The 22,257-nt window shown below is 37.9% G+C and overlaps 2 protein-coding genes across 2 annotated transcripts in view; one reads left to right on the forward strand and one right to left on the reverse strand.

Annotated features, from left to right (window-relative positions):
* LOC110024048 (uncharacterized membrane protein At1g16860-like) overlaps window positions 1-12,672 on the reverse strand; it is a 29,068-nt gene extending 16,396 nt beyond the window's left edge. Inside the window, exon 1 of the mRNA XM_020723780.1 lies at window positions 12,284-12,672. Coding sequence (XP_020579439.1) covers window positions 12,284-12,595 — 312 coding nt within the window. The 5' untranslated portion in view covers window positions 12,596-12,672. The remainder of the gene's footprint in view (window positions 1-12,283) is intronic.
* A 3,424-nt stretch (window positions 12,673-16,096) lies between these two features.
* On the forward strand, window positions 16,097-21,528 carry LOC110018359 (spastin-like). Its single transcript, XM_020715651.1, has 9 exons — window positions 16,097-16,606; window positions 16,716-16,807; window positions 16,933-16,949; window positions 18,704-18,911; window positions 18,996-19,091; window positions 19,272-19,387; window positions 19,472-19,552; window positions 21,166-21,326; window positions 21,444-21,528. Exons 1-9 carry the CDS (start codon window positions 16,302-16,304, stop codon window positions 21,526-21,528), a joined length of 1,161 nt encoding a protein of 386 aa, XP_020571310.1. The 5' UTR covers window positions 16,097-16,301.
* The last annotated feature ends 729 nt before the right edge of the window (window positions 21,529-22,257 follow it).

Here is a 22,257-nt window from a genome sequence, read left to right on the forward strand (position 1 = left end):
TTTTTCTCGAGTTTCTTCCGCTCTTCCTCGGATTTCCTGGACGACGTTTTCTTCCAGATTTTGCTTTTTTGAGACGCATTTAGGCTTGCTACAATTAAGGAACATCGGATCTCACGGGTGCGTACAGATTTGCTTTCCATTTTATAGCATTTAATTTTCCTACTTTTACCTGCTATTGCTCTTCCTGTGTAGCATATTTTCCTGTTTCTACCTGTTGTTCTTCCTGTATAGCATATCTTCCTGTTTGCTACTACGAGGAGTTTGGAGCGAACATCGTGGGCAGCACGGCAAGGGATAACTTCAAGATGGATCTGCAGCAGCAAAACACATTCACATCACCTATCATCTCCCTTAGTTTAAATAACCCATAGGATCACTTCTTTAGGCCTTTTGCACAACTTTGTTGTGTAATTATAAGTCCTAACGTTTCAGGATTCCGAGGTTACCGTTCGGTACGGCGTAAATCCTCCTGTCCTCTAGGTTATTTGCATAGTCTGACGTTGTGCAAAAATAAGTCCTAAATCTTAAATAATTTGCAGGATTGAAACATCAAATAATTATTTCTTCAAACACATAAAGCCGAACAATAGGATAATTGGGACATCTCCGGGGTTTCTCCTGGATCTGTGATATCTCCTACTTCTCTTTCATTTGAATTCCTTAAATAATTGTTTCCTTTTTGAGCCATTCCCATTCGATTTTCCCACGTCCAATCGTGAAAACCTAGACTTTGAAATCTTGAAAACAAAACCACCTGATCTTAATCGAGAGTTATCTTAAGTGATTTCGATCATTTAAGATGTAATTAACTATATTGCCTCTATAGGGAACCAGGAACCCAGATAAAATAAACCCTATCTAATTTTTATGTTAGATAGGGGAACTTGTTGGCCTTTTTATAAAAATATTTCGCAGACCAAACGGATGTCACAAATTGTTTAGTTTAGATGATTGAATCTCTATTACAAGTGATATATTTATTCTTCGGGATAAATATGTTGCTTGTAGTATTGTATTAAATCATCTAAACTATTTAAAAGGTGAGACTCGTTTGGTCTCACTTATTTTAAAAATTAAAATGTTATATTTAAAAAATCAAAAAAAAGGTTATATTTATATTTAAATTATTTTCAAAAGCACAAAATCATCACTCTTTTTCAAATCACGAAGGTTGGACAATAAAACGGCCGACACTAGCAAGTTACTTTTTTACCACTAAATGTATTATTTAAATTACTAGTAGAAATCTATAAGTCATCACACCGTTAATCCATATGCTTCCATCGACAATGATGAAAACTCAATGACAAAAGAGCTTTAAAGAAATTATCCCAAACACGCCTCAAATTGAGCCCAATTTATAGAACTGTACATCATCATATTGAAGCCAAACTGGAAGGCAAGCTTTTATCCTGTGTTATTGTGTCAAAGTTACATCCTCTCAACAAGTATTAAACAATTTTGCTGATAATATCATCTTGACGACATAATTCTTTTTTTAATTTGATTAGCCAAAATGAGCCTCAGCAGGCTCGAACTGTACATTTGCATAAGAAATTGTGATGTCATCAACAGCATCCAAACTAACATCGACAGAAGCAAAAATATCTCAAAAAATTAAAAACCCTAATGCAATGAAAATGATGAACAACTGACATGAAAAAGTATACCAAACAATGGTAAATATATTTACAATTGCAAGAAAATTAGCATCCATCAACAATGCTGAAATGGAGGTCGTTAATAATGAGCACGTGATTACCTAAAGGAGTTGAGTGCGATCAAAAAAATAAAATTAGAAAAATAAAAAAGGAGTTGAGTGCAAAAAAAAGGATAAAAAAATGGACAGAAGATTACATGAAAGATTAAAGAAGTTTGAAAAGAGTTAAATTGAATAAAATCTATTAAATAATTAGAATGAAGGCGATTTAGAAGGTCGCAAATGGTAGACCCTCCCATCTTCTCTAATATTTGGTACTTGTCTGATGGTTGTGGCGACTAAGTCACCCATAAGCTGGATCTGCAATGTTCAAAGCAAGTCTCTTTCATGCCCACACTAAGTTGCTCTAAACCAATGGTCTTTGGGTGCTTGTTTCGAAACTCCGACACCGTCTTGGTGAAATAGAAGCTAGGCTCTTCAATGGTAGAAACAAATGGAAGGAGATTATTCATGTTTGAATAGAAAAGAATAATCAGTAACATTTTCCTGCACCTCTAACGAAGCTTATTGTAATGCATTATGATGCATAGAAGATGTTACAGTGTATTACAACTCAAGAGAGCACCTTTCATAATGCAGTAAAATTAGCATCTAAAATTAAAACAAAACAAAAATATGCATTGACCATATCTTTATTATCAGCAAATCAATATTTAAAATTACTCAATTGGATAGTGAGACATTTTGGGATCATGCAGCAACATGTAAAATTAACAAATTAAGTAAAAATAAAAATATTATATTAAGTTCAAAATATGTCATAAGAGAAAATATATTAACATCATAACATATTAATACATCAAAATAATATATTAGCCTCCTAATATAATAAAAGTAAGAAATTATTCAAAGTAAGAATCAACGTGCTACATCCAAATATTAAATCATTAGATAAAAAAGGTTTTACAAATAATAAAATAAGACATAATAACATAATAATTTGAAATAGGTTTGGTACAAATAGTCTCCATAAAAATATAAGAACATAGTAAATCTGATACACCTATTATTACACCGGTTCAAGGGGGACCAGCTGAAGGACTGAGTTTCACCCTCGATACATAAGAGGAAACATCAAAGGGAGATGAAGTTGGAGTGGTGACGTTAGGATTAGGAAGTTGAAGATGTCGATCTTCGAAGGGGAAGAAGCGCATGGGTGGGTGTATTGGGTGGAGCGATACTTCACGGTGAACAAGCTAAATGGGGAGGAGAAGCTCATGGTGACAAGATTATAACATGATTTTAACAGAGGGAGGCTAAAAACCCGATCCATTCGTGGGATGATTTTAAGGATTGCTTGTTGAAGCATTTTTGGGTCATTCGGAAAGAAGAACTCACGAGCAACTGTATGTCTTGACTCGGGAGAAGACTGCCATGGAATATAGGGAGAGATTCAAGTTGTTGTCGGGACGGCTGAGGGGGAATTCTAAACCTGGATTGGAGGGGGAATTCATGAAAAACCTAAAGTTCGACATATGAGTAGCACTCTGATTATTGAGACTGCAGGATTGCCTCTGAAACTGCAGGATTGACAGAGGCGATGAAGCTCGTATAGATGATGGAAGACAAGAACCAGATGAAGAAAACTACCAAAAAGGCACCATGGGAGGATTCCACGAGAGTACCTCAATAACCATGACACCGAGAACCCAGCCAGTGTCATTTTAGAAGAATGCACTGAAAGAGAGAAATAGGGGGTCTATCCCGGGTCAACTTCAATTGTCTCACAAAAGTAGAGGTGCACGATAATAGAGCAAAGGGATTAAGTTTTTGATGTGATGAGAAGTAAGTCCCAGGTCACCGGTGCAAGAATCGCACGCTCCATATCCTTTTAGTTTATGAGAGGGAGGAGGCACATAGTAAGGACTTGGAGGAAGAAACGGTGGAGGGAGAAGAACACTTACACTTAGATGTAGCGAATGTGTCCCTCAACTCAATAGTTGGATTCACTCCAAATCACAACACTAAGGTGATGGGGCATATTTGTATATATATATATATGTGTGTGTGTGTGTGTGTGTGTGTGTACATATATATATACATGTATAAATGTATATATATATGTATGTATATATATAATTGATGGATATTATTTTTAAATGATTCAATTGACTACAAGGCTACAAAGATTTATAATCCATTAAAATTATTAATTAAAAATAGAGTAAAAATATATTAAAATTTATTTGAATGAATATTTTAATATAAATAATAAGATTTAAATCTCTCCCTTACCTTTAACATCCCACTGCTACGTGACTAGGGTTGTCGAAATAGTTCGTAGTTTAAGAACAACTGTGTTCGGCTTTTTAAGCAAACAAGCGAAACATGAACAAATTTCTTTGCGTTGGATATATAAATGAGCCGAACACAAATAGTGGTATTTTTTAATGAGTCGAACACATGTCAAGTTTGGGCTTTACTCAAGCTTAGGTCGTTTACACCCCTAGACATATGGGGAGTAGCCGATAGTGATGTTGGTGGATAGTGGAGTCGCTCACAATTTCATCTCAAATCGAGTCATGGACCAGCTAGGTTTAAAGCCAGTAGATACGAGAAGTGTTGGGTCATGATTGGGATAGGGAAAGTAGAGAAAAACCAAAGAATTTGTAGGGGATTGGTATTAACACTACAAAGCTGCGAGTAGTGGAGGACTTTCTTCCCTTGAACTTGAAAAGTATTAATGTGATTCTGAGGATGAAGTGATTACAGATGATTGGGGTGACGGAGGTGGATTGAAAACCCTGACAATGGAGATTAGGATGGAAGAAGGAAGGTGGTCCTAAGGAGATGACAATCTATGTAAAACCATGATCTCACTTAAAACCATGGTCAAGTAGATACGGAGAGCAGATTTAGCCTATTTGGAGTTAAAGAGTATAGAGAAGATTTGAGTGCCTGAGTCAGTAGAGTTTCATGAGTGTGTTCAACAACTTCCGCAACATTTTTTCAATCTCTTTCAACAGCCCAGCGAATTATCACCACTGAGGGAGCACAAACATGCCATTATATTGAAGGAAAGAGTTCCTCCTATCAGTGTCAAACGATATAGGTTTCCTCATGTTTAGAATAATAAGATAAAAAAGTTGATCCGAGAAATGTTTGAAGCAGTGATTATCAGGCTTAGTGTGAGCCCCTTTCCAGCCCAGTTCTATTGGTGAAGAAAAAAGGGATAGTGATTGGAGATTTTGTATGAGCTACATAGCTTTGAACAAGGAAACTATACTAGACAAGTTTTTTATCCTTGATTGATGGTTGTTAAATGAACTTTATGGAGTCGTCATCTTCTAGAAAATCGATCTGAAGTTGGGATACCATCATATCAAGATGAATACAGCAGATGTACACAAGATAGCGTGCATGACTCATGAAGGGCTAGGAGTTTTTGGTGATGTTGTCTGGTCTTACCAACGCTATGACCACATTTCAGTCACTTATGAACCGAAATTTTCAACCTTACCTTAGGAAGTTCGTCCTAGTATTTTTTTATGACATCCTGATCTGCAGTCGTAGAAAGGCTGAGTATGTGGGATAATTGATGATCGTATTAGAGAAGTTGAGAGAGCGTCAGTAGTACGCCAACTTGAAGAAATGTCCATTTGTGCAATCACCGGTGGAGTGCTTAGGACATGTTGTGGCCAATGCAAGGGTAGCAGCGTATCAGTCCAAGATCAAGGTTGTTGTACTGGTCTTTGCCGAGGAGCTTGAAGGAGTTATGAGGGTTTTAAGGCCTCACCGAATGCTACTAGAAATTCGTGGGAGGGTATGGCATGATAGCATAGCCACTAGCGGAGCAAGTAAAAAAAGACAGTTTTAAGTGGAGGGAAGCAGCAACACAGGCCATCGAATAGTTGAAGAGAGCCATAATCAGTGTTCTGTTATTAGCACTTTCAAATTTCAATACGACATGTGTGGTAGAGACGGATACATCAGGGTATGGATTTGGAGCAGTCCTCATGCAGGACCAACGACTTATTGCCTATTTCAACCAGGTGCTCATGGCCAGGGCGAGGCTCAAGTCCGTGTACAAGCAGAAATTCGCGGCTATTTTCTTGGCCATTCAGAAGTGGCACTCCCATCTTTTGGGCTAAAACTTTATGGTCAAGGCATGTCAGAGGAGCTTGAAGTATCTATTGGAGTAAAGGATGATGACAGTGGAGCATTAGAGATGGCTATCCAAATTAGTTGGATATGAATTTGAGATCCAGTGTCACCAAGGATTAGAGAATAAAGTTGCGGATACACTATCGAGAAAGGTTGAAGAATCTTAGCTGACAGCTTTATTTGTACCCTAGTCCTACATTGGAAAGTCTTGAGGCAAGAGAGCGAGCAGGATGAAGGGCTGAGGAAGTTTAGAGCAAAGTTGCTATAGAATCCAAGCAGTCATCTAGGATACACATTGAGAGGGTAACAACTACTCTACCAGAGACAATTCGTGTTACCGAGGGTGTCGGCTACATCCCCAAACTATTGCATGAGTTTCACGGCAACTCAATTGGGGAACTCAGGGGTACATAACGCATATAGTCGACTATCAGCTGAGCCAGATGAGGATGCGCAAAGATGTAGAGGACATAGTGGAGAGATGTGATGTGTTTCAACGCCACAAATATTTGACTATGGCACCAGAAGGGTTAATGTAGGCACTAGCCTTACCTAAGAAGTTTGGGAGGAGGTGACGATAGATGTTATAGAGGGGTTGCCACGAACTATGGGACAAGATATGGATAGCATGAGCAAGTATACACATTTCATTTCATTACGACACCTTTACATGGTTGTCTCAATCGCCGCAGTGTTCAAACGAGAAGTGATTCATTTACATGGTATTCCAACATTCATTATATCAAGCAAGGACAAGGTATTCCTCAGCCATTACTGGAAGCAACTGTTCACGTTACAAGTGACCGTCCTAAAGAGGAGTACAACATATCATCCCTAAAAAGATGGTTAGATGGAGGTGGTCAACAAGATTGTGGAGACGTACCCGCATTGTTTTGTATCAGATATGTCTAAGTTTCGGGAAAAGTGGATTGCATGAGCTGAGCAATCTTATCATATTGCAGTACAGATCACTCCTTTCAGGATTTTATATGGGTGGGATCCACCTCACCTGATACATTATAGACATAGCACTACACCGATATCTAGTGTAGACTAGTATATGGAGGAGAAGGACGGGATATTGGCAGAGCTCAAGAGACATCTACTGAGAGCCCAACTAATTATGAAGATGAAGGCTGATAGGCATAGTAAAGAGATACAATTCAAAATCAGGACATGGTTTACTTGAAATTGAGACATTATCGGCAGAAGACATTGGTCTGGAGGAGTGAGAGGCTTTCTCCACGATACTTTGAACCCTATGAGATTACGGCACGTATTGGGGCAGTAGCATACCGTTTGAGACTATTATCATCATCATCATTGCATATGTCTGGGGATTACAACATTTTATATCATTCTACTTTGAGAACAAAGTGTTTCTTTGAAAGGGGAGTATTGATATGTCGATTGTTATGCAGATCCGGGAGGGACCGGCTTGGACCAAAGCAGCCCAGCCAGACCTGCCAGTCCAAGCGAGCAAAACCGTACACACATCCCCTGCCAGTCCAAGCGAGCTAGTAGGCCTTGAAGAAAGGGGGGTGGAACCCTCCTGTCATGAGAAGAACGATTTCAACCCCTAGGTGAGGCCCGATCAGGAGCTAATCAAGAATATCAGGGAAAGTAAGGGGATTTTGGAGGGAAAGTTTGAGGGGTCTTAAGGGGTATTTATGACGGCTAAATAGCTAGGATTAGTTTTTTTTTTTTTCTTGTAGCTTTTGATTTTTTTGTCTTGTTCCTAGCATCATCTAAGGTTTGTAGAGACGATCTGCCTCTCGAATTATAGATCACCCTTGTATCTTACTTATTTATTTTAGTATTAATTGTTTAGCCCTAATTTAGGTTTCTTCCCACCTAATCCTCGCAAGTTTAAGGTTAAGGGAATGTATAATTGCTATCTTGAATATTAAGGTTAGGATTTGGGAGAAATTGTCTACCACTCTAATTATAGATGTTTATCTTTTATGTAATTGGTTTGTGTTGTTTTTTTAACGACGAAGAAAAATATTTTGTTTTGTCATACATTCTATGGGATTTCCTATAAAATTGGTATCAGAGCATTTGATATATAGAGAACCAATGACGAGATTGCGACGTCTTCGTGGCGGAACTTCGTGATACAGTTGCCTTCGTGACCGAGCCTCGCGATTCGAGCTAGCTGGGAAGCCAATGACGGGATTGCGGCGTATAAGGTCCCGCCTTCGTGATCGAACCTCGTGAATCAAGATAGTTGAGAAGCCAGCGACAAGATGTAAAGGAGCTCCACCTTCGTGATCAAAAATCATCCTAAGAGTAATGATCATCAAGAAAGTTAAAGCCTTGGAGGAGAAATTAGAAGGAGAGGTGACCTAAATCAAATCTAGAATGAAGGGTTTTCCCCTTGGATTTAGGAAACACTGACATGATATTGAATATGAAATAGTTGCAATCCTTAGGGGAGACCAAGATGAATTGAAAACTCCTGACAATGGAGTTACAGGAGAAAGATAGGATGACGGTGCTTCGGTGACCTAGTTTGTGCAAGACTGACACTCAAGACCATGATTAGGAAAATACAGGAAGCGGGATTATTGATCAAGTTGCATAGCATGGAAGAGATGCATAACATGGAGTTTGCAAAGATTCTAACACTAATCCAACAACTCCTATAACAAATTGTAGAAGTTTTTCAATTGCCATGTGAATTGTCGCCTCAGAGGAAACACAAGCATGCAATAACCCTGAGACGGATATTTTCGCTTATTAGAGTGTGGTCAGACTGTTACATCCAAGTAAGGAATAACGAGATCGAAAGATTCATCCGAGAGATGTTAGGGGTCGGGATCATACAGCCTAGTGTGAGTCCCTCCTCTGGCTGAATCTTTCTAGTGAAGGAGAAGGGTGGGAGTTGACATCTTAGAGTGGATTATAGGACGGTGAATAAGAAAATAGTACCTGACAATTTTCTATCTCAGTGATCGATGAGCTACTGAACGAGTTGTTTGGGGCTAGGATATTCTTCAAAATTGACCTTGAAATCATGATACCATGAGATTAGGATGCGGTGACACATGAGCATAAGACTGCATTTTGAACTCATGAGGGTCACTATGAATGTTCGGTTAAATGAAAAGATTTGTTAGATTATGACATCACGTGGGAGGCAAATGACTTGATTCAGCAACGGTTTCCTCTCTTCCACCTTGAAGACAAGGTGTCTGTTTGGGAGGAGAGTAATGTTAAATCGGTGCCTACGGCACTACCCACCTCATGCTCCATTAAGTCGATGCCAAGCTTCTCAAAATAGTTTGAAGATTTACTTAGCGTAAAACTAAAAGGGAAATTTAGTCCTTTGTTGTTATTATTGGGGATATAAATAGGGCTAATATGTTTAGGGTTAGGAGGATGTGTGATTGTTGTCTTGAATCTTAGGGTAAGGGTTTAAGAGAGATCGTCTACCTCTAAAATTTTAGGCGTTCATCTTTTATGTATTTGGATTGTGTTGTTTTGTGCTGATGAAGAAAAATATTTTATTTTGTCCTAATTTTTGTGAAAGTTCCCTCACCATCTTCCTCTTATTTAACTAAATAATGATATATATTAGATTTTAAAATAATGACTGTTGATAATAATATCTTAATTACATCCTCAATTGTTTATTACATGGGTAAGCAAGAAAAGTTTATAATGTTAATTTACTTATAATAATTTTAAGAAAATTTTTGATCTAATTACTCACACCTCACAAGAGTTGAGGCGAGGCGCGCATTGAGGCGAGTCTCATATTATGTGAGGCGTAAGCCTTATTAATATCAAATTTGGTGGGAACCTCATTACAAATTAAAAAAAAAAATTGCTGAGGTGAGCCTAAAGTTGTGCAATTTTAAACCATGCAGCTAATCTTTGATGCAACCATCTAACAAAGAGAGAGAAGAATGAGAAAAAAACACCCCCATGCAAACTCGAGTGAACACTTTAAGAGATAACGCATGACTGATAAAATATAAATATCTCTGCTCACTACAAAAAACATTTTAAACCACAAAGAAATTACCAATTGCAATTGGACATGATTGTAACACCATAAGCCAATTGATTTAAGCATATATTCCACCACATGAATTTTTAGATTCTACATTTATATTTGCAATTGATTTTCATAACTTCAAAATAATGTAAGGCGGTGTTTGAAGATGAATTACGTTAAATATGATGACATTATAAATCATAACAGTACTATAAAATTGTATAATGGGAAATATTATGTTTTAATATGCATTCCTCATAAATTTTATGCTACTAAAAATATATATAAAGCTGCATGTGAGAACATGTGGTCCCTTCAAAACTATGAGCAAATTTTATCATATGACAGGTCTACCAATTTAAAATTTTAATTCTGAGAATATTTTGTCATGTAAATATATTAGACAACCTCTAGACTTGCAGTTTAACCACTTTGTAGGAAATCACGATTACAGTTGCAAGTGTCATCTCAACCAAACTTCTTTGAGATTAAAATTATCACCAGTGTTTAAGTCCCAGCGAACAGAGACATTTCATATTGATTCCTATCAGATTAAAAAATCAACCAGCTTCAAAGGACAATTAAATGATAAAGGAAGACTTGGAGAACATTGCACCTGACTAGTTGATAACAATAATGATTCAACTCTTCCAAACAAAGTTCTTCATGGCTTGGTGAAATTGATATGTAACATCAAGTGGTGTGCGGGCCATTCACAAGAGCCTAATCCAATTTCCACCACCATGCATGCATAAGCATCATAGTTTCTTTCGATAGTTCATATAATTTTTAAATATAAGGTGGTTTAATCATGCTTGAACAAGTATCGTAGTTTGAAATCAAGAGTTTCGATCACATTTTATCAAATAATCTTAAAACAGATTTTCATATGACCATATAATAAGGCCTCTAAATTTGTAAACGAACGATGAGATCCCGTATATCCGCTAAAAGCGATGACGCCGACAATCACAGGTTCGAATGGGAGCGAGAGGCACGAAATTCCAATTTATCATTTTCTTTTCTTTCCTTTTTATTTATTTCCTATTCCTCTATTTTTAATTTGATTTTTTTCTTAAGGGACTATTTATATATTGTTATTTTCTAGTTGAGGAAATTTTTGTTTTGTATGTGAGTTTTTGAGATTGTAATCTCTGGTTTACAACTATGGAGTGGTGGATCATATTTCTTTTGTAGTTGATGTGTTCGTAGTTTATCCAGAAATAGATGTCGAACCTCCTTTACACTGCACTGCGTCGTTTCGTGGTTCTCATTGTTATTTTCAGCCGGAATAGCAACCGATTGACTACTATCCCTATTCAAACACCGTCAAAATCTCATATTGCATTCCCCCGCAATTCCATGACCACTTACCAGATAAACCCGCTTCTAAAATACCTTCTAGGAGCCCTAGAATGGTGTCATGTGCTCCCTCCCACCTCTCCCTCTCTATTTTATTCTCTAATTACCTATTTTCAAGGGTTAAACTCCCTATATTGCTTATGTGTGGAGGTTTGGTGGCTAAAACATTTTTTTCCTTGCAAGATGAATTTTTAATCTTCTATTCTCTCACACCCTAACCCTAATTCTCATCTCGCCTTTCTCCCCACTTATAAACAAACCCAATAGCCCATTATAACTCTCAACCCCTCATATCGAAAAATTATAGTGTAGTACTCTCAAGTTTGAACCCCAAAACACATCATAGTTCTACACTACTCTTCCCAAACGTCAACTCAGCTTCCCCATTATCCCTAAATCCTAATTCTGCCTTAAAGCTCCCTCCAAATCCAAACCCAAAGCCGAGACCATCACTTACTTAAACCTCCACAAATAAATCCGGCAATCCTTGCACATCCCAGCTTATCCTAAAAGCCAACTTAGTCTAACCTCAATAATCCTGCAACCTCACCCAACTCTCCATCAACCCTAAACCATTATTGCAAGAAAGAATGGCTTCCAATCAACCAGGAAATACCACCACCATCCCATCACTACATATTGGCAATCTTAAATCGCAAAAACAAAAAAAAACCTAGACCCCACGGTCACCAGAGCCTTATTTTCAGAGTTGAGTTGGTATTACAATAATCTAAAACTCTCACTCCAAATTCTTAACTGCACAATTTTCCTGACCCAAAACATGAACATTGACAATGCATGCAAGAAGTGCGACCTTTAACCCTAAAAGCCATTATGTAAATTTACATTTACTAGCCTACATTGCTCTCAAGCATCAGTTACGCGATGGCATCAAAAGATTATAAAATTGAGTAACGCGTAGAGCAAATGTCACGGGAAAAAGGCCAAGCCTGCCAATGCATCACTTTGAACCATCAATTCCAAGAACAGGCTTACAAATAATTCAGAAATCCGAACAACCGATCTAACCAAAACCACATTCTTGAAAATCAGAAAAATAAAAAGAGCAATAAATGTACGGGAGAAATTACGCCGGTTATCTTGACAAGCTGACCATGGGAGGCAGTGAGAAGGTCGGAAACGCGCAGGCGGTCTACGAAGTGGAGGACAGCCAGGTTCCTCCTGAAGCTTAAGGTGTTCCAGAGGAGAAGTGAAACGATGAGAGCTGAGAGTAGCAGAAGTGCAGCGAGGAAGAGTGCGTTTCCGACCACTACGAAGATGAAAAGGGAGACCACAGTGGCCGGAAGGAGGAGCAGAAAAAGCACAAAAGGGACGGAAGCTGGAACCGGAGCACAGAGCCGGCGGCTCGATGTGGCGACGCCGGTACCGGAGAGATCGTTCATTGACCCTCTGCCGCCGTCGGCGGAGGGGAAGAATGTCGGGGTTTAGTGAGGCTTGGCTTTGGTTGGAGCTATTTGAAGGAAAACAAGGAAAAGAAGTGGAGAGAAATTTGAAAAACAATTTTTTTACTTGTTGGATGAATAACCTTTTTTTTTTCTTCTTTTTTGGGAAGTTATAATTAAAATTTTATTTTAGACTAGGATAACTTTAATTTTTACTGGAAGTATTGACGTTGAGTGTCATTTATTTGAACAATATTTGAACTATATTCGAGATGAAATATAAAGAAGCTTAATAAAATCTAACTCGAGTTTTGTTGGAGAACAAGTCAAATTAGAGGATGTAGCAACCATAACTCACTGGAAAATGCCATTGCTTGCTATAAAACGATGATGATAGGTGCTCAATCGACGGTGCAATCACGAGAGCTCACCATAAAATGTCTCAAAAAAACCAACTTTAGAGCAGACTGGAGAATGGCAACAACGAGAGCTCAAATTGAGATTCAAATTATTGTTCATGGTGGTAAGTTATGATCACTTTTGTAGGCTACAGGGACTGGAGTCGGAAGTTGTATGAACTGCAAGTCACATAGATCATAGTAGTAAGTTGTAATGATATTTGTAGGCCATAATGCTCAAAGTTGAGAGTTATATGAGTTGTGAGCCACGCGGGGCATAACTGGTCATGTACTCCGCACTGATAAGTTTTAAGTACATCCATAGGCCATCTAGTCCAAGTTGGGAGCTATAACAATGTTTATTAAGTTGTAGAGGTTGTAGCTAGGAGATGCATTGCAATGGCTATAGTTGGAAGAGCATGAGCTATGACCCATGTAAGCTATAGTTGGTCACTTATACCAAATAGTAAGTTATGGCGACGTTCATAGGTTGTAGGCATCAGCGTTAGGAGCTACACAAGTTATGAGTCACTTAGGCCAAAGTTGGTATCATAGGTCGTTATGGTAAATTGCAACCACACCTGTAGGCCTTAGAAATTGAATACGAGAGCTACATGAGTTGTAAGTCACATAGGTCATAGTTGGTCACATGGTTTGTAATGATGATTTGTAGGGATGTCTGTAAGTAATCAAGATTGGAGTTTGGATCTATAACAACATCCACAGGCTGTAAAGGATGGAGTTAGGAGACACATGAGTTGTGAGTCACGCAGGTCATAATAGTGAGTTTGATGGCGTTCATATGTCATGATGGTCAGAGTCGCGAGCTACATGAGTTGTGGACCGCGAAGGTCATCGTTGGTGACATAAGTCCTAATGGTGAACTTTAATGACGTTCATAGGCCACAAAAACTGGAGTTGAGAGATGTGTGAGCTGTGAGCCACGTAGACCGTAGTTTGTCACATAGGTCGTTTGAGAAGTTATCATATACCTTGGATGTTTTATTACACAATATTCAATGGAGCATGTTACACCATCTTTGGGGCGTTGTCTTTACACCCTCTTCGAGGGCATTATTACAACATATTTTCTTTACGTTGTTGCACCCTTTGGTGCTTCAATACTTTGTAATATATGTCAGGATTCTACGATGCATTTTGTGATTCTATAAGGAGTTTCTTTGCAAGGAGCAGGTTAGCCGATGGTCAGTTGGCGAGTGGTGGTCGACAACTGCTAGAGCGAGAAGTGTTCAACAAATTTTTGATAGTAAATGACATTGGGCTTCAATTCATTCTTCTCTTGGTCCTTCTCCAGGCTCAGGTCTCGATCAAGGTCCTCTCTCAAGCAGAGGGAATGACTCTATTTATAAAATTTGGAAGATGCCTCCTTATCTATAAAAAAAAAAGAAACGCATACCAGTCCATGGGATAAACAGGGCGGGTTCCCTCAACCGGGCAACATTTTTGTGAACATTTGAGTGCCTTATTAATGTAAAAATTGATTAATCTTGTGCTTGTTGGATTTGTTTTTCGAGACTCTTAATTTAATCATAAGCTTGTCAGATTTGGAATCTCGTTTGACATTCCAATTAAGGGCCCATAAGCTTTTAAAAATGGTTTAGCAACTCGACTTGGGCTTGACTTGACTCTGATTGGGTCGATGTTTATGCCATTGCATTTGTTTCGTCGAGGAAATCATTTTGACTATAAGTTTGTTGAAATCAGAGTTTTTGATGATTTATAGTTGAATTTTGAACATTCACAACTAAAATAAATTATCTCGACATTCATGCCACGCCTCGATATTCATGTCGGATGATAAAAATTTTTGTTATGCATAAACTCATTTCTATTCATATACATTAAAGTTTATAATATTATCACCTAAATGCAAGGTGACTATGATAAGCCTCATTCAATGATATTAAAAGTCAATTTTTGATTAGAAGATAATAATATAGACCAATCATTATCTTTATAAAATTTAATCATATAATCTACAGTAATAGAATGATTTAATGTATGCATACCATAAAGGGAGGTCATCATAACATATTGATAAAATTGTATATAAATAATTTATATTAAAGGCAATGCACACAAATAAAATGATAGAAAAGAGAATAAGATGATGAAAAAAATAAAGATCACAGGGAAAAATATGAAAAATTATAGTGTTAAAAACTATAAGAGGAAGTTATTCTTTTGAAAAAAAGACAATGAAGACACGAAGGATGCTTTTTGATTAACATTTCATGAAAAAAAAGGAAGGGATGAGGGTGAGATGGTTGTTTACTAAGGAGCTCAACTACTACAGTGTGAGAGAGCTTGTGATGCCCTACTTCTCTGTCTCTGTCCTTCAATTTCTACTTAAAGATAACAAAGATGAGATTTTTGTGAAAAGTTGGGGTTGAGGAGGCAAGGCATCAGATTAACATCGAGAGCCCAGGTCTAGGGCTTTGGCGGTTTGGATCAACCTTAAGCTGGTCTAATTGATTAGTCAGATTTAATATTTGTACAATATTCAAACTTAAACTCCGTTGAATTCTCTTCGAACTTCATCAATCTTGTCTGGACTTGTTACATTGTCATTTTTATGTTAAAATAAAATTTGTATAATTTGAAGTTCTAGTATGTTATTTAATATATCTTTAGATGTCTAATATAGGAGAAAATAGTTCGTCCAAACACCCACATCGGGGGAAAAAATTTGCGTACATAAGACGTACGCAGAGCTGCGTACGTCTGTAACCTGCAAACAGATTACAGAGAAGATTTTAGGAGATTATAACCGCGTTATACCCCCTGTAACCTCCCTGTAACTTACCTGTACCTTCCTACCCTCCCTGTAACTTACCTGTACCTTCGAGTAAGTTCCGCGCTTCTGTTTTCATATATAGGTAGGTTACAGAGAGGTTAAAGGGTGTATAACATAGTTATAACCAACTGAAATCCTCCCTGTAACCTGTTTGTAGGTTACAGACGTACGCAGCTCTATGTACGCAAATTTTTTCCCACATGGGAACCAAATAAATCAATATTTTTTAGCACATATAATATAATTGAGAACATCTCTAACTTTCAACAATTAGTTGGAGCCGAAACAATATTGCGCTCATAATTCTGCTTCTCTTCTTCTCTTCCTTCTCTTCGGTGACGTACATCGCTGAATCATGACCTTTTTGTTAAAAACCACAACCTTTGAGCAGGCTATCGTGTAATCGGAATCCGACCCTCTCAATTCTTCTTCTTTTTTATCTCTAGCTCACGATCTTGCCCTCTTTGGCCTTTTCGATTTTCTTGCAGGAATGAGCTTCTTCAAAGACCTTGTTGATTCCCTCTCCTCCTTATTCCCCTCTGCTGCGTCGGTTTCTTTTTCCGCTCCTCCACCGCCTCCGGCTTCCGAGGCTGTGATGGAAGCTACTTCGGTCGTCAATGAGCGGGTCGTCCTCAAGCTGAAGGGCTACTTTGAATTGGCAAAGGAGGAGATTGCTAAGGCAGTGCGAGCCGAGGAATGGGTCCTCATCGACGATGCCATCACGCACTACAGGAACGCTCAGCGCGTGATGCTCGAAGCGAAGGCTGCCAGGCTACCCCCGGCACTATCATCGAGGTCTGATTTGTTTTGCGTTCCTAAAGCAATTGATATACTATTTTCGGCTTCATTTATTAATTTAAAGTATTTTGATTCACTTAAATTTCTTTGTGTTGGCGCTCATTAGAGATCATCGCCTGGTGAAGGATTATCAGCAAAAGATTTCAAAATGGCAAGAGCAGGTGTCTGAGAGATTACAAGTTTTATGTCGGAGAGCAGGTATTTGTCTTCTATCCCAACTTAATAGTGATTATCTTGGAATGAATGTCCTTGAATTTATGTTTGATTTGCAACTCCATAGTTTGTTATTAAAAGTCGAACTTACAAATTGTTTGGTTTGGCAGGTACATCGTCATTGAAGGTATGGAATAATAGTCTATCAGAACTGTAAGTGAGAATAAATTTTTATGGTTAAACCGCACACAATTTTTTGACTATTAAAGATTAAATTTTCTGTATTGACAGTGAGAATAGAACTAGCATGTAAGGCATAGATAGTTATCAGAAGAACTTTAGTTTTAGTGGGTTGGCTTATCAGAGTGTGTAGTTTGATGGATTTCTTTCTTGATTTAGGGCATTTATATTTGTATAAGCCTTCTATCAACCCCTTCTTATTATTAAAAATATAGATGATGTGATGATTATTAAAAGTAGCTGTGGGGTGATCAAAGAGTTTTTAATTCTTGTAGGACCACAATAAGGATCAACATTAATTTCATATCTTTTTGCATCAGTTATGGTAATGCTTAAACGATTCAAAATGAGTTACATTGATGTATGTTTTATTTGCAAAGGATGTTTTTGTCAACGAGGGATCTATTGGAATAAGTGAAAATATTGAATAATGGAGAAGTATTTAGAAGGTAAATAACTTAAAGTTAGTAGGCAAAGATTATATATGGGATATGCAATTTCAATGGCTTGATGATCCTAGTTTTAATAATCATCAGTCAGAATTGCTAGAAGGTAAATATAACTAGTGTTGATAGGTTTAATAAATTATTATCTATTTTATAAAATGGGGCAATAAATCATGATATAAATTATAAAGTAAATTGAGTGGTTATAAGTAGAGTTGTGGTTTGGTATTATGAAATAAGAGAGTATCATGGAGACTTAAAAAAGTTAATTGTATAAAATAAACTCATAAAAAATTTATTTTTTGTTTCTTTGTACAAGTAGGGATGTATATATACATCCTCAAGAAACATTACAAAATGTGAATGTAGGAAAAAAAGGAGGGGAAAATAAGAAGTGTAAGCGGCCCTTTAGGGAAACACAAAAATTATAAATTGAGGGCCATAGAAAAATTATGCATCAGTACAAAGCCTTGATCTATATGCTCTGAGCTCTTTGTTATAATTGGAGCGTAGGCCTTTCTGCAAAAAAGGGCTGCAGAAGAATGTGAGAGAGAGAGAGAGCAGGAGAATGGGGGTTGTATTGTAGTAGCTAGACTTCAACAGTAAACTTTATAAATTTGTAATTTGCTAGCTATATCATATGGATTTGTGTTTGGGGTAATAAAATAAGAACTGATAGATATATCGGGTAATGATTATGCTAGATGGAACGGGAGCAACAACTATCAAAATTAAGGTAGTAGAAAATGGATTTATTTGATTTTAACAAGTGCAAAAATGGTAAAATAATGCATTCATAAGATGGTTATATGAAAGTAGTGTAAGAGAATAAGCAAGAATAACGAGTAGGAACTTGTAACATGAATAAAAGTTGTGGAAAATATTTGTTCAAAATAGGTTTAATACTTCTTGCAATACTCAACAAGAAGAAATAGAGACTGATGATTCATATAACAAACCAAAATGTTTGGGATAGTGACGTGAATCCAAAAGGAATCACCAATTGTTCCATAAACATTTCATTGAATTTGAAATTTGGTTCTCTTCTAGCCTCATATGTTACGAAAGATTATCCTTATGCATTGTTTGACTTCCTATTCACTCCTACTCAGTTGAAGGGTTCCAATATGTTTTGAGATATAAAAGTTAGTTTTATGTTCTAACATGTTTATAAAATTAAAAATGGAAATGACGGGAACCAACTAAAATGTTATTCATCTTGTTTACGTTCTCTGATATGCATGCATTTGCTTAGGCTAGCACTAACCACTCACCAACTGGAAAAACATCATCTATGGGGTCAAGTTTGAGGAGAGGTAATTTCATATCAGGAAACGAGAGTGATAGTGGCAAAGGCTCAAAGCACATTCAAGGTTCTTCTGGTGCTAATGATTCCAGATTGGTTGAAATGATAAATATGGTTATTGTTGATAAAAGCCCTGCTGTGAAGTGGGATGATGTTGGTAAGAACTTGGAAAATAATTTATATTCACATTTTGTTTTGAAGTGGTGGTGGTGTTTTATCTTTGTTTTGTAACTGTTTTCAGCTGGTCTAGAGAAGGCAAAGCAAACCCTTTTGGAAATGGTTATCCTGCCAACTAAGAGAAGGGATTTGTTTACTGGACTACGGAAACCACCGAGAGGTATATCTTTGTACCTAGTATCTCAAAGAGTCTTTTCTTAGATGTTCATCCTTTGGGCAAAGTTTCTTATGTATGTTCCATGTGTTTCAGCATCATTTTGAAGTGTAACGTTGGCTTGAATTTATTGGAAATGTTAAATTCTTAACCCCCCCTGAGATCAAATTTTCTACATTTACGCAGGACTACTTCTCTTTGGGCCACCAGGAAATGGTAAGACAATGCTCGCCAAGGCTGTTGCTTCGGAATCAGAGGCTACATTTTTCAATGTTTCGGCATCCTCCTTAACATCTAAATGGGTTTGTTATTATCATATATTTCACTGCTTTCCATTCGGAACTTTATGTAATGAAAAATGACTGAAAATTATGATGACAGGGCAGGTTGGAGAGGCAGAAAAACTTGTCCGGACTCTTTTCATGGTTGCTGTTTCTAAGCAGCCCAGTGTTATTTTTATGGATGAGGCATGTGTCCTTTTTTATTTCCTATTTTTCTCTATTCCATGCTCACGATTGTCCTTTTTTCTTTCCTATTTTTCTCTATTCCATGCTCACGATTGTGTAGTTAAAACACAGATTTTTATCGTGCTATGCACTGGTTACTGCACTCTTTGTGAGTTTTGGAGTCATGGATTAAATACGAGTTTGGTATTTTTCTTCACATTTTTTCATATGTACTGATTGCTCCTATTATCAAGTTATCCTTTTGCCTCAATTAGGTCGACCCTGAGATACGTAGAGGCAAATATCAGTTTAGAATAAAATATGAAAATTTCATGAAATATGAAGTGGCCCTGGAAATCATTTTTTTTAGTTTAATTTTCATTTATGTTTGTTGGTAGGAAAATGAAATGACTCTCCTCTTATGATTTCATTTGGCGTAATGCAATGATGAACACCGAGTAATAAGCTGTATAAAAGTTCTACATCAAAGAAATTAAGATGGATGTCAATCAGGAAAGACGGAAATCAGGAAGCTAAATTAGGAGTTTTCTATAATTAGGAGCTTCCTTATTTAAATTATTTTTAATGCCTTTATTCTGATTTATTTCCCTTTTAGCTGAATAATTAGATTAGGAATATGTATCACTAAGTTACTTAAAATAGATTATGCACTTTATTTTGTACCTAAAATAGATTGTAAGATTATTATTAATGGAATGAAAGCAAAGGGAAAATGCATCGAGCCTATTCAAAATTCAACCTATTTTTCTTAAAATTTTGACATGGCATCAAAGTCAAATTTTTGCCCTAACCACGGATAATCGTTGAAGGACCGTCAAGTCTCTCTTTCCGCCGACCTTCTTGCGGGACGGGAAGGGAGGAACTATTTCTTTGCCTTTATTCTCGCTCGTCTGCTTTATCTAAAACGCTCGTCTGCGTCGCTTGCTGCTTCGGCTGCTTATTCTAGACCGTTCCCCTGGTTGTTTGGCTTGCTCGACCTTGACTATTTGGTCTCTTGGATTGCTTCTTCTGCTTCCACTGCTTCGCTTGATAGTCTACCTTGACTGTTCGATCGATTAATTGCTTCGTCTGTTTCGTCTGTTTCGTCTGTTTCGTCTGTTTCGTCTACTGCACTCACTCCCTCTACTTTGTCTGCTTCTTCGACTGGTTCTGTGTCCCGCCTCTTTGTTCGAACTTCGTCTTCGAATGCTTGCTCCAACTCCCAACCAACTGCTGTCCTTTTGGATCCATCTCATCTCCGTCATTAGCGCCGACCACTACCCCTGCCTCTCGTCTCTTCCTCTCCCACCTTCAAGAATCTATTCGCCGATCTCTCTCCGACCGTCGTACTTGATCGGAACTTCTCGATCGCTCCGCCTTTTCTCTACCAAAATCTCTTTCTAACGCCACTTTTCGTTTCTAGAAAAACTTCTCCTACTTCTGTATCAACTATTTTACTCTAATCAGCGCCGTACTTGCTCTCTCCCTTGTCACATCTTGCCTCCCTTTTCATCCTACTTGGATTGATCGCCTCTCGGTGCTTCCTCTACATTTTCCGTCCCTCCGATCCCTCGCTCGTTCTCTTCAGACACACTTTTCTGTTGGTTAGGGGAGCTTCATAAAATTTGAATTAGGAAAAGCTAAATGTTGGTGGTAACATAGAGGAGTATGAGGTTTTGGAGCAGATTGGCAGAGGGGCATGTGGCTCTACTCTTCTTGTGAAGAACAAGGTGGAAAAGAAGAATTATGTCTTGAAGAAGATCATACTTGCTCGACAGACAGATAGATGCCGCAGGTCTGCTCGCCAAGAGATAGAACTTATTTTAAAGTGCAAAATCCATTCATTGTGGAGTATAAATATTCTTGGGTTGAAAAGGGCTGTTATGTTTGTATTATCATTCGTCTGATTCAGATCTTCTTCGCTAGACATTGCTCCTTCTGCGGTATCTTTGACACTCAACGACTTCGGCATCTCGGCTTCAGCAATTTTGGCGTGAAGATCAAAGAACAAATCTTCCTCGTCGTAGCAGGAAGAATCAATAGCATTTGGATTGTATAACAGGACGCGGATCCTACTTGTGTGCTATGATCAGTAGTCTTGTGGGCTCTTGACCTCATTGTGAGTGAGGTCTAGTCTTTCTCTTAGGATTTAGGATCTATCCATAGGGATCTCCCTTTGACTATCTTAGAACCTTAGAAATGGAACCCGCCACATTTTAGAAGTTCGACCTACTTCTATCCTCTTTTGGAGTTTCGCGTGTGTGACATCTTCTTCTAGCACTTAGAAGGGTGAAACCAACATGAGGAAACCCAAAAGGGATTCCTATAGGACCTTTCTGAGCCTTAGGATGACCTTCTGCACAATTCGCACTCGCGCGCGCCCAAAGCTTCGCAGTTTGGAGAGGCGACACGTCCGAGAACACCCGCCCATTCGCCACAACTCGCATCGCTTGCACTGTTACCTGTCGACGACTCGAATAAACCTTTTGAAACGATCGATAGTAGGTCGAAATTTTGTGGAATTTGAATTTTGACGCGTTTTTTTTTACCCGATTGTCGACGACGTCGTCCGAGCGACCCCGGATGACAAAACAGACTGCACCGACACTTCCGGGGCGTCGATTTTGCCCAGGGAGGACACTCATTTTGTTACGATGCCGCGCGTGAATAAATCGCATATAATTTAATATATATATATATATATATTAATTTATATAAAACCAATT

Source organism: Phalaenopsis equestris, unplaced genomic scaffold (genome assembly GCF_001263595.1).
Source record: "Phalaenopsis equestris unplaced genomic scaffold, ASM126359v1 Scaffold000002, whole genome shotgun sequence".
Taxonomy (NCBI): domain Eukaryota; kingdom Viridiplantae; phylum Streptophyta; class Magnoliopsida; order Asparagales; family Orchidaceae; genus Phalaenopsis; species Phalaenopsis equestris.